Raw genomic sequence first — 16405 nt, 5'->3', positions numbered from 1 at the left:
ATTTGGAATTTGGGAGAAATTTTGTCCGTAGTTTATAGAATAAAACAACAATGTTCATTTTATTCAAACATTAAACCTATAAATAGCAAAATCGGAGAAACTGATTCAGAAACTTCAGTGGTCTCTTAATTTTTTTCTAGAGCTGTATATGGACATATACAATCGTGTATTTTTCTAGTTTAAAAAGCAGCTCACAAAATGCATTACAAAATAATGATGTGCTATATGAGGAGTGTTATATAGGCTATATTTAAATAAACGTTAAGCCTGTTTTTTTTTCCCCCTTTTCTCCTCAATTGGTCCACAGGTCCAGAGCAAAGATTCTTTAGCGCTTCATTGGACTCCATCTGATCACATGTTCCTTTATCAGCATGTGTGTGAGAGCCGGAGCTGCTGGAGCTCGGTGTCTGTAGTGCTGAATGTGAAGCAGAAGGAGACACACTCAGACTCTACAGCTCTATCTCCTCTGGGAGCTCCCAATGTGTGTGTTGAACTCGCTAACACCAAGCTTACTGCGCATGTGGGCGACCAGAACTACATCATCATCCATGCAGATGGTCTGTCCGTCTCCAAGCAGAATGAAACTACTAACGTCAAGGCGCCTCGCCTCGTCTTCAACTTCGATGGCAATGACATCTTTACGTTCTCTGACCCGGAGCTTCAAATGCTAGACGTGCCACCAAGTGAGCTTCAGGAACATCGGGCTCGTTTCCCGTTTCTCACCACGCCAAACAACCGTGCCTGGATCTTCTATTTCCCCAGTCTGACTGTTGAGTTCCCTTACCAGTACAACTTCTCCAGCACCTTCGACAAGGCCATCAGTGTGCAGAAATGGTTGAAGAGTCTCCACCGTGGCGTGGCGGAGCCGCCCAAGACCGAGCGCCTTCCTCCAGATTTGCTGTTCCGTGTGGTCCAGTTCTCTTTCGTCTTCCTGGACGACGTCTTCGAGATTAAACTGAGGGACAACTACGAGCTGATGAAGGACGAGAGTAAGGAGAGCGCTAAGCGGCTTCAGCTCCTTGACCGCAAAGTGGCAGAGCTTCGTAAGCAGCACGGTGAACTGCTACCAGCACGCAAGATTGAGGAGCTTTATTCCTCGCTGGAGCGGAAGCACATCGAAATCTACATCCAACGCTCCCGACGTCTTTACGCCAATACGCCCATGCGCAAGTCCCTGCTGACCTGGACCCTCAACCAGCTGGAGCTCGTGGTGTTAGCCGACCAGTCCCTTCACGGGGTGGAGCGCGTCCGCCAGCTGCTTCGTGAGATCGATGGCGTCAGCCCCTTTCCCAGGGAGGGCCTGCCTCTGCTGGTGCAGTGGTGCCGTGCAGTCAGATTCAAGGTGGCTGCCTTTCTAGGTGAGAAAACACATTAAAAGGCTCAATCCCATTTCCCTTTATATCACTACCCCTTGTTTTTTAGTGTAACCATTCTTCTTAGAGAAAATTTAGAAGAGAAAGGGGTAAAATCATCTTTTTAACAATTGTTCAACTTCCAATACCAATATATATGTAGTTATAGCAGTGAAGCGCTAAAGTTCAGCAACCTAACTGCTGCTGGTAAATTAGGTAACTTTAGGGTTAAATATATGTCTTCAGAAAGGGGGCAGGTGGTGCTGAAAATAATTAAAATGATCCATTCCTAAATTTCTCTGCAATAGGGAGCTGAAATGAGCTTTAGTTGGCTTTTATTAGCTTTTTTGCACTTTAATTTTCCGTTCCACCTTAAACGCTGCAGCCTCTGCCATCTGTTGCATCAATTAAGGTGGAACAGGAAATATAGCTAGCTAGCTCCTGCGTGAACTTGCACTTATCTATAGCGCCATTTTAGAAACCCGAGGACTGACTCTAAACACTCCCCATTCTTTTATTTATTTAATATAATGTTCTGTTTCTCCTTTTCCTATTCTCACAGTGAGGATCCGGGATTACCCCCGTTATCTCTTTGAAATCAGAGACTGGGAGCTGTCGGGACGGCTGATTGGAACCGAGCAGGACGGGCAGCTGCGTGGACGACGCAAGGAAGTGGTGCAGCTCGGCCAGCCGTGGGGAGAAGTGACCGTCCACCGAAACGTTCCCCCTCTAAAATTCTACTATGACCTCACCTGTGAGTGCACTAACTAACTAACTCTTTGAACTCTAAATGTAACTTAATTGGATTCCATACATATGCAGATATTTTTAAAAACACACAGAGAACAAAAACGCTTTCATGATCATAATTACCCTTTATGGACTATAATATTTCATAATGTGAGATGGAAAAACACTATAAATAGGAGATCATCATTATAAGGATATTGATAGGTTTGCAGTGACTGCGCTTAGGGATAATTTAAACGTTTTTTTTAAATATTTCGGATTAATTTCCCTTTATTTTTTATTTTTTTTTCTTTACTAAGTTAAGTAGTTGAAAAATTCATTACTCAAATAGAGCTATTCACTGTATATCAACTCTACCTCTTTACAACTTTACAACTGACGCTCTCAAACACATTAAGAGACAAGAAATTCAAGTAATTAACTCTTGACGAGTTCAGCACAGCTGTTAACTGAAAGCCTGAATTCCAGGTGACTCTACCTCATAAAGCTGACTGAGAAAATGCAGAGATGTGCAAAGCTGTCTTCTACCTAAAGTATAAAACACATTCTGGTTTGTTTGGCACATTTTGTCTTTACTGGAACTGTATATGCATTGGTATGTCAGAGTTTTCATGATGTTCTTTCCATCTTGAAGAGCATTTTCATGTAAATAGGATGCCAACATGCTGAAGAAAAGACCAATGATTCTCTTAAAACTGGATAAAACCTATTTTTCTTTCTCTTTTTAGCAAACGTGTTCCTCTACACTATTGTGTGGGGACCGTGCTGGGACCCTGCTTGGACTCTGATTGGCCAGGCGGTTGATTTACTAACAAAGCCTACAGCAGACCCTTCCCCGCTGCTGACCTGGTGGGATAAAAGCAGACTGCTCCTGCACGGACGCTGGCACATGAACATCGACCAGGCCAACCTGCACCAACTGGCTACTGAGGTACTCTCATGCTTCTGATCACACTGCTCAGAACTGTGTTAACAGATTTAAATTGGTATTGGTGTCTTGGCATTATGCAGGATGCATTGCTTTTCCTTACTAACATGCAGAATATGTGCCAAAATAAAATGGCATTACATTACATTTCACTGCACTTACATTTTCAAAACCAAACACTGAATTTGTGTCTGAATTGCACACAAACCTCCCTAATATTTAATCAGCTCACCTGCATTGTATTCAAATTCATAGGTAGGAAGTGTAGGAAGTTAAAACTGAGAGAACATCAATGTTTATAAAAAAACATCGTCCTTAACTGTAAGTTTAAATTAATAATAAAAAAAATAATTCTTTAGTCTGCTCAATTACTAAACTGCTGTAAAACCGAAAATAAACTTACCAAATACTGTATATACAAGGTAACAAAGACGCATACCTTGGTGCGGAGTCCAGACTCCCTAAAACACCCTAAAAGTATTGTTTAACATGCTCTGTGCAATTACACACATTCACCAGAGAGGTCTCTAAATCTGTAAATCACCTAAACTCACAGACTGTCGCTTTAACTGTACTACCTTGCTGAATGTGCCGCCTTTTTCAGGACCCATACAATACTACAGAGAACATGCACTGGGAGTGGAACAAACTGGACTTTGACTGGAATCCTGGACAGTTCGTCTTTAAGGGTGACATGGATGTCAATGTTAGGACAGCGTCCAAGTAAGCGATCCCTTTTTATTTAAGATCTAATAAATACTAAAGTGATCTAGACTATGAAGGAACACATAAGGAATCATGTAGTAACTTAAAAGTGTTAAACAAACCAAAATACTCTTAACTGGGGAGCTGTTAACTTTCCAAAAAAACTGTCCAAAAGAGGGAACTTTTGCTCTCCTATCATGGCATAGCCCTGATCAGTGCCAGTTTCATCATCATAACATTCCAGGTTACTCTACCTCATAAAGCTAAGTAAAATGCAGAGATGTGCAAAGCTCTCTCATCTAAGCAAGCGATGCTACTTTAGAACAGTGTAAAGTATAAAACATATTCTGGTTTAACACTTTTTTAATTACCAAATATTTTCATGTGTTTTTCCTCATAGTGTGGATGACTTAAGTAGTAATCTACAAAGCAGAACATTTCAAAATAATGAAAAAACACTGAATTTAAGGTGTGTCCAAACTTTCGACTGGTACTGTATTGATCAATTTTTTAAACCATAGTGTGTTCTTTATTTTTAAGGTATGATGATATCTGTTTCCTGCACCTTCCCAATCTTTGTATGACCCTGGACCTCCAATGGCTTTGTCATGGTAACCCACATGATCACCACGGAGTCATGCTCTGCTGTGCTGATAACATCGCCGATGTGACTTCAGGACAACCACATGACTCCTACAGGGCCTTCCGTTCTGAGAACCTCAACCTCTCCATCACCATGGACCTCAACCAGAACGCTGATGCAGGTTGGAGCTTACTCAAGCCTTACAATTCATCAGAGTTTATTTTATATCTACACACTAAACAATCCCACACACTAAACAATCCCACACACATACTATTACCCTATTACAACTCTGAGTTAAACTCAGTTACTCTTATTATTATAACAATATTCAAATTTAAAAAGCATCAAAACTACCCTAAGTTGTTATAAAACAGTAAAAGGTGTAGTCTGACAGATATAAACCTGCAATAGACGGAAATACCAGCATTAAAAAAAATATATGAATCATGATTTTAATATTGGGATGATTAATAGATTCATTTTTAAATTATTGACACCACTAGTGTGCATATGATTAAATTTTGATTAATGATTAAATCTAACGCTGATTTTTATTTTTACATATTTAAATACCTATTAATAAAAGCTTAAAGGGTGACTAACCCCCCTAATTTTATTGACTCTACACTCTACATTTGAAAAATGCTAAAAAATGGAAGGAGTAGTTTAGGAGGGGCACTGGGTGATGTATGGGTTTAGGGGTGGGGCAGCAGGTAGGGCTGATTAGGCTAAGCAGTGTGCCTCTGATTACAGTTAGACGCAGATGGTTAGATTGTTTCATGTATTTAAAAAATTGCCTTAAATATTTAGTTTCCATTTCTATATTTAATCAGGTTATTTTTGATTTGTCTGATTTTAAAGTTTGTTTAATAATCAGAAAAATATCAATATGACAAAGCAAAAACAAATACTTTTTCTTGCCATTGTATATGATGACGTTAACTGTTTAGTGAATTGTGGTCTTCTTTATTCCTCAAATACTTATGTGTCTGTGTGCTTTTCAGGATCTTGCCAGCCCCAAATCCTCCTGTACAGCAGCACACTGCGCTGGATGCAGAACTTCTGGGCCACCTGGACCAGCGTGTCACGGCCCATCTGCAGAGGCAAACTGTTCCACAGCCTGCGTCCGTCCCGCAAGAAGCTCGGCCAGCATTACAAACAGATGTCCTACACAGCTGCATTCCCCAAGCTGCAGGTCACACACACTAATAAGAATTTTAGAACATTAGATTAATATGGTCTGTAATTATATGTACGCTGTACTTTAGTAGGTGATTTATTGGTCATATTTTTGCTGTTCACAGGTTCATTATTGGGCATCCTTTGCTCAGCAGAGAGGCATTCAACTGGAGTGCAGCAAAGGCCAAATATTTACAAGAGGATCACAGAGGCTTATTCCACAGGGTAAGTGTGAACAGCCACCAAACGCAAACACATACTCTTAATCACTAAGCTGTCTGCCGATGTACAGTATCAGTTTACCTTAAATTCAGTGTTTTTTCATTATTTTAAAAATGTCATCCAAACTATGAAGAAAAATTACTATGTGCACAGGATAAGTTCATCAGAGTTACCAGCATTATAAACTTTAGTATTTTGGTTTGTTTAACACTGTGAAGTTACTACATAAATTCTTACGTGTTCCTTCATAGGGTTTCATAGGATCACTTCACTATTCGTTTACAGTGTAAGAAAACTACTGTATTTTTTGAATGACGTGTGTTTGTGTGTGTGTAGCGGGCACAGTGATGAGGAGGTTGATCTCGGAGTGGAACGTGACTCAGATGGTGAGTGAACTGTCTCTGGTCACCGTCCACCTGATGTCCTCTACCTCAGACGAGACAGCTGACCACCAGATCAACGCCCAGGTGAAAAAGACCCACCTGCTCAGCCTGTCCTCCCTCAGCTACCAGAGACAAAGCAACCGAATCGAGGAGGTAAGTCCGGTGGAATGAAATGTGAAAGTCCAGTGCAATGGAATCACATTTATCTATTTGTAGGACAGAGCTTATGAAGCAGTTTTGGTGTTGAATCTGAAATGTCAACAAGTGCTTGCCTGGATTGTATACAGCACCATTAAAATATTAGATGGAAGTGTGACAGTTATAAAAGTTCTCATCAGGATTTTTATGTCATTAACCTTGTCATTGTCATCTATTATTGTAGCCTTAATTAAAAAAATGGAAATCCCTGCTTTAATTTCTTCCAGGAGGTCACTTCCAAAGATGAGACCAACTCCTCCTACACCCACAAGCTTTGTTTAGTGGACCTCCGTGCTTCCTGGACCACCACCAACAGGAACATAGCTTTTGGCCTCTATGACGGTTACAAGAAGGCAGCAGTGCTGAAGAGAAACCTCTCCACAGAAGCCCTGAAGGGTCTGAGGATCGACACACAGCTACAGGCCAAAAAGCTGAAGCGCACCATGTCTACTTATTCCTCTAGTGCCCCTCCCTCCACTCCTGTCATCCATACTGTCATCCGCCCAGAGAAGAGCCATAATGAAGGTGCCAACTGCATGATCATCTTCTTGTTTTAACAGCATAACACTCAGAATAATGTACTCTCTTTCTAACGTATTCTCTTTCTGACTTTTGTCACTTTGTGCACCAGGCACATCCATGCTGCAGAAGCTGATCGAGGAGACGGATAAGTTTGTGGTGTTCTCTGAAGAAGATTCGGGAGTGAGTGATCAGCTGTGTGGAATTGCTGCCTGCCAGACAGATGACGTTTACAACCGCAACTGGTTCATAGAGCTCGTCAACTGTCAGGTATGTTCTTTTTGTTGTTTAATCTTTTGTTGTATCCTCAAGTGTAGTCACCACATAGACTGTTAAAAAACGATATAATAAAACTGGCACTAATCAGGACCGCCCCAGGAAATGAAGAGCAGGAGTTCACTCTGTTGCACACGATAAGTTAATCAGAGTTACCAGCCAGAAACCATATCCCAGATAAGAGCACCTAAATGCTTTACAGAGTATTTTAATTAGTTTAATGTTTTTAAACTACTACATGATTTCTGATGTGTTTCTTTATAGTCTGGATCACTTTAGTATTCATTTACAATATAGGAAAAAATTTAAACCCGTTAATGAAAAGATGTGTCCACATTTTAAACAACTTTTTTATGTGGTGGCCATTTGCTAAAATAAAAAGAATAATAACAAAAAACATCTCTACACCAGGATCAAAATCCACCTGTGGTCAATTTATTTATTAGAGCTCAGAGACCTCCATACAGTTGTGCTTGAAAGTTTGTTTTAGGTCATATTTATGCAGAAATATAGAAAGTTTTAAAGAGTTCACAAACTTTCAAGCACCACTGTAATATTAAAATGGAAGGATAGTCCCCAGTGTTCAATTTTGCTGAGCTTCACAGATCTTAAGTTCAGAGAAAATAAACTTTCAGTGCAACACTCTGCACCTCATGGCAGATTGTCCAGACTGAAACGTGTCCTCAGTAAGCTGACATGGAGAGCACTACTCATCTTCTTCCTAATATCATCATACTGTAAAGCATGGTGGTGGCAGCATCATGTCCTTCCACTTCCATTCGTAAATCGTCTGAACTTGTTTATGTGTAGATGATGCTGCGGGGCACCGAGACGGTCGGCTGTGTGCTGGTATCTGCTGCAAAGGCTCAGCTGCTGCAGTGTGAGCACCTTCCAGCCTGGTACAACGACACCCTGAAGCAGAAGACTACGTGGACCTGCTCGCTGGACTGCATGCAGTATTTTGCCACTATGGAACCAAACCCTTCTGAAAAGGAGGATGTGCAGCTCTGGCTAGAGGTGTGTTTAGCCAATAAAGTCCCACTCAGACTAATATTGAGCTATTACAAAAAAAACACATATACTTGTTTTACTCTTGCTTACTCTTTAACGATGATGATGGTTCAGGTACCGTGTTTTTCGTATTAGAAGGATGACTTAAAATCCTTTCATTTACCTAAAAATCAACAGTGTGCCTTATAATCCGATGCGCCTTATGTATGAATTCTACCAGTCAGGTATTAAGAAGCAGTAAAGCTGCTGCTTTATAAGGCTGAGTTTTAGTGAAGAGTCCAGCACTAAGGCTAGGTGCAGCAGCATTAGCATTAGCCGTTAATCTATATTACTAGTGTCGCTTAATTCACCTTAAAATCTGATGCGCCTTATGTATGAAAATAGGCCAGAAAATAGACTTTCATTGATGGCGGGTCTTATAATCTGGTGCGCCTTACAGTCTAACAAATACAATAATAGCAGCTTTCTTGTTCTTGATCACTCAGGTGAAGAACATTGAGGAGCACAGGCAGCGTAACCTGGACTCAGTGCAGGAGCTGATGGAGAGCGGACAGGCTGTGGGCGGCATGGTCAGCACCACAACAGGTATCGTAGGACACGCTCTGCAGTGCCTGTGTAGATAGCTTTGGGTCAGTTTGATCCTGAGTTAGTAGTTTTAACCATAGTGAGGGGATTTTTTTTTTCTATTTTTCTTGGAAATGCTTTTAAAGTACAAAGAAAAATGGGACAAAATAAACACCTGAAACACTTCATCACTTGGAATCCTTGGTGCAAAAACATCTTTTAAGTGTTAAGAGAAGGAATAGCAGCATTACAGAGTGGTACATGCCAGTACCATCCTCACTTTTTAAAACAGTACCAGGAGTGTTCTAGTGTGTGATTCCCCTCAAAATTCTCCACACATTCTGTACTGGTGACCTGTCAGGACTGTAGTTACCAAGTGTGTGAAAAGTATCTCATTGATTACTCTGTAGGTAGAAGTATAGATAGTAGGGTTTGAAATACTTCCGCAGAAGTTGAATTATCAACTCAAGCTTTTTACTCTTTTAGTAAAAGTGTAAAAGTACTGGTTTCAAAATTATACTCCAATCACAATTAGATTCACTCTATCTGGATGGAGAGATTTACCTGGATAGGGTTTTTATTGAACGATGAGGAGCCGGAGGAAAACAAGCTGAAATGAAATAGGAGTAACAAGGCTATTTTTAGTAAGAAAATTTAAAGTAAAGTAAAGAAATGTAGAAAGTGCATTTGCGTAAAATAAAGTTGATCAAATAAAACATTAAAAATATCTTGGGTTCAAACTGTCTGCAATGACATAAGTCAAAGTAAATGTAAGAAACACTGCATTGGAGAACAAATGTGACTTCTTTTTTCTTGGATATATTAGACTGGAACCAGCCATCCTTAGTGCAGGAGACACAGCAAGTTCAGCGCATCATCTCACGCTGCAGCTGCCGCATGTATTACATCGGCTACAGCCACGATATCGACCCAGAGCTGGCCACACAGATCAAACCTCCAGAGGTTCGGGACCGTCATGAGAAAGAGGATCTGCTGAAGAAGCAGGCTGGTGGGTGTCTTCTTAATGTAACAACGTAACAAAATCACGTGCCATCTATATAGTGCTGCAGATTAGTGAAATAATCGTTCGCTTTGTGATACAAGCATCAAACTTGGCACAGATCATCTTCAAGACGTACTTTTTCCAAAAAGCATGTTAGCCACGCAAAAAAAAAAAAAAAAAAAACTATAGCCGCAATTTCAAGTCAGTTAATTCAAGTCAAGAGGCTTTTACTGTCATTCCGTCTGAGTATTCCATTCGGCTGTTAAACAAATACCTTTCATAATTTGTGCTTTTGCATATTTTGGTTTCAATTTAGAAAAATGTCCCAGGTCATGGTATTTGTGTTTGCTAATCAGGTGTAAAAAATTGACTTGGTGTAGTAAAACATGATGAAGAGTACTAACCTTTGTTGAATCACAGTTTTTTTTTTTTTTTTGCAGTTTCTCTAAACATGCTTCAGACTGGTTGATATGGGGCATATTCTTGTCCCTGCAGATAAATCGCTTTTTACACTGTTATTCAGTCTCAAAGCAGCCCCATACTTCATTGGTAGAATCCGGAGAGCTCTGACATTTAAAACGAGACATTAAGAAATTTAAAAGTGCACAAGAAGTTTATTAAAAACCACTATTTACACTGTTTAGCATCCATTCTGAAGCATGTTTGGAGAAACTGCAAAAATTAGTTTTACTCTTTATTATCTTTTACTACACCAAAAGTCTTATACACAGGTTCTCCTTTAAGTGGTTTCTGGGTGGCTGTTGGGATACAGAAACTCACCTGCTTAAGTGCATGTAAAAAAGTTTTATTTCACATTTAATAAATGACCATCATCATAGATTTTCAGGTGGCTAACATACTTTTCTGATTATATGGGTCCAAATCATTATTTATGGAAAATTTGGTATCACAAAGTGAAGAATTCTTCTGGAATATGGAATTAATGAGCAGCACTGAAAAAGCTCTTCTATAATATGTTTCTATATGTGGTGGTGAAATCGTGCAACTGTTCCTGATCTGAATCCCAGGTGCAGTAGACACCTTCACCCTGATTCATAATGAACTTGAGATCTCCACAAACCCAGTGCAGTATGCCATGATCCTGGACATAGTCAACAACCTGCTGCTCCATGTGGAACCAAGACGCAAGGTCAGAGAGTTTTTTTTTTTTATGATCAGATAGATTAAAAGGCAGTTAAAGATGTTGATGTTAAAGTGTCTGATCTGCTCTTCTGTCTCACAGGAGCACAGTGAGAAGAAGCAGCGGGTGCGGTTCCAGCTGGAGATCTCCAGTAACCCGGAGGAACAGCGCAGCAGCATCCTCCATCTGCAGGAAGCCGTGCGCCAGCATGTGGCTCAGATCCGCCGCCTGGAGAAGCAGATCTATTCCAACATAAGGGTCAGTCTCATAAGCAGGAAAGCAGAATGATGGAAGTAGTTTTAACTGGATTTTTGGAGGACAGATAATATGCAGCATTATCAGAGTGTCCTCTGTTATTAACAAAATAACAGTAAAACGTGGTATTTTTGAGTATTAGCTTATTCTGGTTGTGTTTTAATTAAATCTAGTCTCATAGTTTTCATGTAAACTGTCAGTTTTTATCATATTTTTGCAAACTTTTGGCAACTGCAGCCTAATCTGAGATAAACTGCTCTGCTCAGGTGTACATGATTTAACCTGCTATATTAACCACATAATTAGTACTTAGATTGACCATTATTAATGGTAATATCATACAGGTTATGTAGTTAATTACATATGCATCTTAAATATAAGTGTTTTATGAGCTCACTGTATTATTAAACTCCTATTGGAGAAACATGAGAACTGAACTTTTTCTCTTTTCTTTTTTTTTTTTTTTTTGGACACCTCAGTCCCAACCAGAGGAGATGAGGGGAGACGAGCTGTCTGATATTAATCTGCGCCTGCAGAATCAGCTCAACCAGGAGAAAACAGATTTGCAGATGAAGAGTGAGGAACTCAACATTCTCATCAGGTGAATCTATTGTTTTTGGTGTTAGACAACACAGCCAATAATCAGTATTTGAGCCATAGGGTATGTAATAAAAACATTGTATGAGAACATAAAACAAAAAAAAATTAAAGGATTTGCATTTATTTTAATAAAACCTCCTAAACAGTGTGTATAAAAAACAAATTCTGTGTCTCATGTAAGTAAAAAATATCATTCATATCATTCATTTATCATAATCAGGGTAAATATGCAATTAATTTGATATTGCTTGAGGTCATGTTGCCCAGCACTATGTTAAAGAAACATAGAGCCCTATCTTACATACTATCCTATGCACTTTTGCCTTAAATGTGAACTCAAGAATCTGAATAACTTGCCTGGTGACTTTTTGAGCTCATTTTGAGTAGCATTACTTAAAGTAATGTAAAAATTCTAAAATAATTCTTAAAATAAGCAAAATAATCTTACATTTACACAATGTTTAGTAAGACAAAAAATTGTTTATTTACATTTATTGCTTTGAAATCACTTTTCAGATGTAGTTTCGTGTAGTGTATGGATCATCTTTATTGGGTGCATCCAAACTGATTTTAGAATGTTTTCTTCTTCAATAAAAAGGCAAAATATCAGATATGGCATTGATATTTTTTTTTGAAATTACATAAGTCATTGCATTTTACACAGCTGACTAAAGCACAATTTAAAGCTCTTATTCATTTATATTTATTATATATTTATTCATTTATTTTTCACCTTTAGTACTACTGTGATTTAAAAAAAAAAAGTAAATAAAACATAAATATGCACTCTCTAATAAGGCGACACATCTACTAAAACTGATATGAATCTTTTTCAGGTGTTTTAAAGACTTCCAGTTGCAGCGAGCCAATAAGATGGAGCTGCGGAAGCCTCCGGAAGATGTGAGCGTGGTTCGCCGTACAGAGATCTACTTCGCTCAGGCGCGGTGGTGCCTCACGGAGGAGGACGGCCAGCTGGGCATCGCCGAACTGGAGCTGCAGAGGTTCATGTACAGCAAGGTGGGCAGCTGCTGCTCAGTTCTAGGGTGGAGGGGGTTTTATTTATTTAATACACATTTGGCACAATCGTGGATCAGTTACATTATTACTGTGCTGACTAGCCATGGACAATAGGTACAGATCCCTGCTTTATACAAAGTCTGCTGCCTTAATGGAACTATGCTAATTTTCTTATTGTGGCGTCAGAATAAGGGAGCATCCAAACAGCTCATAGAAGCTTATAATTCACATATGACACCTTGGAGTGTTTCCAGGGGCAGTAGAGACACAAGTACAAATACAAAAGCGCACAAAAAGATAGTTTAACATAATATGTCCCCTTAAATTCCATCCTGGTCTAATTCCATGCTTGCCTTCTTTTGGAGAACAGGACAAAATAGTTTAATAGCTTAGACCTCACAAATGAGAGGTTGTCTTGTTTAGATATTGTAGTACAGTTGCAGTATGAGGTGTAGTTTTATTCATTTTGTATAATCTATTAAAAAATACATTCTTTTTCCACAGCTAAACAAGTCTGATGACACAGCTGAACATCTCCTGGAACTTGGTTGGTTCACAATGAACAATCTGCTTCCCAACGCTGCTTACAAGGTACAGCCAGCAGATCTTATTCACAGAGTGAATTCACACACTAGACCAGTGGTCTTCACCCATAATCCACTCATCTGATCAAGTGACTGCCTTGATTAGATAAGGTGATTGATTGATTAGGTGTGTTAGATTTTGGTTGGAGCTTAAAACTGAAGGAGAAGGAAGTTCTCCAGGAGGAAGGTTGAAGACCATTGAACTAGATCTGCAATCTGTCCTGAAAATCCTGATTTGGATTGAAATTAAAGAAGAAATCTGATGTTCCCAACAGGCTTACAATGCTAGTGATAAGGGGATAAAGTTGCCCATTCAAAGAAATGTTTACACCATTAACAAGCTCAAAGTAGCATCACGCTTCATTGGTTGATTTCTGAGATTTCTTTCAAAATGAGGCACTGAGAGCTTAGGTTTATTAAAAACCCCATTTTCTTTAAAACAAAAATATGCTATGGTTGCAGCAATATTTCAATGTACAAGTTATTGAATAACAGTATGACAGATACCTAATATGATGATGTTATAAAGTAATAGCGTGATTTTCCTCCAGGTGTCTCTTAAAACCTTTGTGTGCACTGTATATTAAATATTTATGTAAGTAAATTTGCTGGTTCAGATCCTGGTGCTGTTTTCTTAGTCTTATGCTTGTTTTTGCTTGATTTTTCTTGTGCAGCATGTGAGGGTATGTATGGTGCTGGTATCATAGTATTCTTGCCAGTTGGTGTCATCCTTCCCATTTCATCCTACACATCTTACACCCTGTGCAAGGCATGTTGCAATGCTCATCTTACACCCCGTGAACTGCGTATTATCATGCCTTGCACTTTTGTCGTTTAAATAGCAACAGTGCTTCTGAATATATCAACAAGGATGGGCGTAGTGTGCTGGAAATAAGGTGTGTTTAGGTACATTTCTGGCATATTGCTATCTTGGTGTTGGAAACACAGGTGCGTCACTGACTAAATGAGCTCTGGGAGCACATCCACAGCATAAACGAGAAGAAGAGAAGCATTGGACACGTCCAGGTAGCTGCACCATTAAAATGGTAATCCGCCAAAGTCAGAGCACATCTGGCTCTTTAAGAGAATGAAGAGCAGGTGACACTCTGATTGGTTTATTTTGTGTAACACCCAAAACACACCCATGATTAAGAATTAGTACATGCCTTTTGTGAGTTTGGAGCCAGGCAAGGTGTACTTTTCCCGTCGTTATGTTAGGAAAGACACACTGACAGATCCTAAATCAAGCTGCACGGCTAACAGCTTGCCTATAGATCATTAAATTAGGATCATAAGAGTACATTTTCACTGTCTGCTCAAAAAAAAAACTCTGATCTTTGGTATTGTGTTTCATTTATGATAGGCCTCCATCTTCATCTGTGATTTTCTATTTTTTTTTTTTAAATCTTGTATTGGGTTTGGCCACCACCATCTTCTGCTTTGATTTTGTATATTGAAGCATGCTGTTGATGCGTGTTGTGTCATTAAAATAATCAGTTTTACAGTGTCTGTAAAACAAGGAACACTCTAATGTGAGGAACATGATGTTTTTGCTTTGCGGTTTCGTGCTGTAGGTGGTGTTGCGTCCCCAGAGCCCCTGTCAGTCGGGGCGTCAGCTCGCCCTACGCATCTTCAGCAAAGTCCGCCCACCCGTGGGAGGGATTTCTGTCAAAGAGCATTTTGAGGTAATTTAAACACAGTGTTTAACAATCGATGTGTCAATCCATATTATGGCAAGAACTTCTTAACTAAGTAAAGAAATTCAAAAAGAAGAATTTTATGAGCTTTGAAAGTATACTCAAGTGCAGTCCCAAAAAACATCAAAAACCTTATAATGATGGAACTGGCACTCATCAGTATTTTGGTTTGTTTAAGACTTTTAAGTTACTATATGATTCCTATGTGTTCCTTGATAGTCTGGATGACTTCGCTATTCATTTACAATGAATAAAATTATAATAATATTAATAATAAAATTGAATGAGTAGGTGTGTCCAAACCTTTTTTTTCTAGCATCCCTATTAGTAGGTAGCAGTAGAACCACTGTGGAATATCAATAGCATTCAGAACTGAATTGTATCCTCACTTCCTGTGTTTCCTTTGTGTTCATATATACTTTTACAATTAGGTCAATGTGGTGCCGCTTACCATCCAGCTCATGTATCAGTTCTTCAAGAGAATGATGGGCTTTTTCTTCCCTGGGAGAAACGTGGAGGAAGAGGAAGTCGGGGATGAAGAAGACAAGTTTCGACTCGTCACCACAGGTTTGATTGAACTTATAATGAGAATTAATGGACTTCTATTTACGTTCCTTTTCTCTTCTCACTGGTCAATACTTGCTGAAGCTTTTATTTTTTCGTTCTCTGTGCTGTGGGGATATTGGGTTTCTAATTGCTGTGTTATGTCACACCATTGGTTCTGGCTGTGCTATTAAAAGCTCGGCTCTCGTCTGACATTGAGTGCTCTGCTCTGGTCCTGATTCAGGGTCACCCTCATGGTGTGCACTATAGAATATCTCCTCAATCCTTTCCTCTCTCTCTGGGATCAGGTGTTGTGAAGCCCAGGCAGCTGTCTGAAGACTCCATCGCTGGGCTGGGCCCCAGTAAAGGGGTGACGCAGGGGATAAATCGTACAGCAGGGGTCCGGAGATCCTTCCGTAAACCACCTGAGGTACTACCACGTTTTGTAAACGGCTATTTGTAACTAGACACTGCTTTGCTTTGCAGGTATTGACACCTGGCTTTTGAGCAAACTTCCCACCACAACAAAAAGACTGTACACTAAGCATTTGCAGAAGAGATTAAACTGAACTAAATTAAATTAAACCAGAAACTAATTTCAGATAAAATTGAACATTAATCTGAAGGCTAAATTCCAAACATTGGACACTCAAAACAAACTTAAAACAAAACTAAAAAAATGTTAAATATTTTTCCTAAGCCTCACCGTTTTTTGATGGAAGCCCTAAATTCAGTGTTCATTTGGGTTTTTTAAGTGTTAAATAGTTAGAGTTAGGTTTGTTGTGCTGGATATTTAAATAAGTACAGAAGATTCTACAACATGTACACAAATTGCTAGTCTTTGCAAAATAATAACAATGAAAATTGGAAAACCTAAATTATAAACTAAAAG

At 39.3% G+C, this 16405-nt stretch overlaps 1 protein-coding gene across 3 annotated transcripts in view; it reads left to right on the top strand.

Annotated features, from left to right (window-relative positions):
* The window catches only part of LOC103030761 (protein KIAA0100), a 30242-nt gene that overhangs the window by 11380 nt on the left and 2457 nt on the right, over positions 1-16405 (top strand). For all 3 annotated transcript variants that reach the window (XM_049467016.1, XM_022670137.2, XM_049467015.1), the window contains exons 17-37: positions 308-1358; positions 1915-2106; positions 2831-3033; positions 3635-3753; positions 4276-4499; positions 5326-5516; positions 5626-5725; positions 6059-6258; positions 6531-6828; positions 6935-7092; positions 7909-8115; positions 8595-8694; positions 9500-9682; positions 10705-10826; positions 10920-11075; positions 11552-11673; positions 12509-12689; positions 13194-13280; positions 14848-14958; positions 15402-15537; positions 15822-15943. In XM_049467016.1, coding sequence (XP_049322973.1) covers positions 308-1358; positions 1915-2106; positions 2831-3033; positions 3635-3753; positions 4276-4499; positions 5326-5516; positions 5626-5725; positions 6059-6258; positions 6531-6828; positions 6935-7092; positions 7909-8115; positions 8595-8694; positions 9500-9682; positions 10705-10826; positions 10920-11075; positions 11552-11673; positions 12509-12689; positions 13194-13280; positions 14848-14958; positions 15402-15537; positions 15822-15943 — 4263 coding nt within the window. The remainder of the gene's footprint in view (positions 1-307; positions 1359-1914; positions 2107-2830; positions 3034-3634; positions 3754-4275; positions 4500-5325; positions 5517-5625; positions 5726-6058; positions 6259-6530; positions 6829-6934; positions 7093-7908; positions 8116-8594; positions 8695-9499; positions 9683-10704; positions 10827-10919; positions 11076-11551; positions 11674-12508; positions 12690-13193; positions 13281-14847; positions 14959-15401; positions 15538-15821; positions 15944-16405) is intronic.

The sequence above is a fragment of the Astyanax mexicanus genome, chromosome 18 (assembly GCF_023375975.1).
Source record: "Astyanax mexicanus isolate ESR-SI-001 chromosome 18, AstMex3_surface, whole genome shotgun sequence".
NCBI classification, from domain to species: domain Eukaryota; kingdom Metazoa; phylum Chordata; class Actinopteri; order Characiformes; family Acestrorhamphidae; genus Astyanax; species Astyanax mexicanus.
Note: the sequence above shows the minus strand (reverse complement) of the source record. Positions and strands in the feature narration are given on the sequence as shown.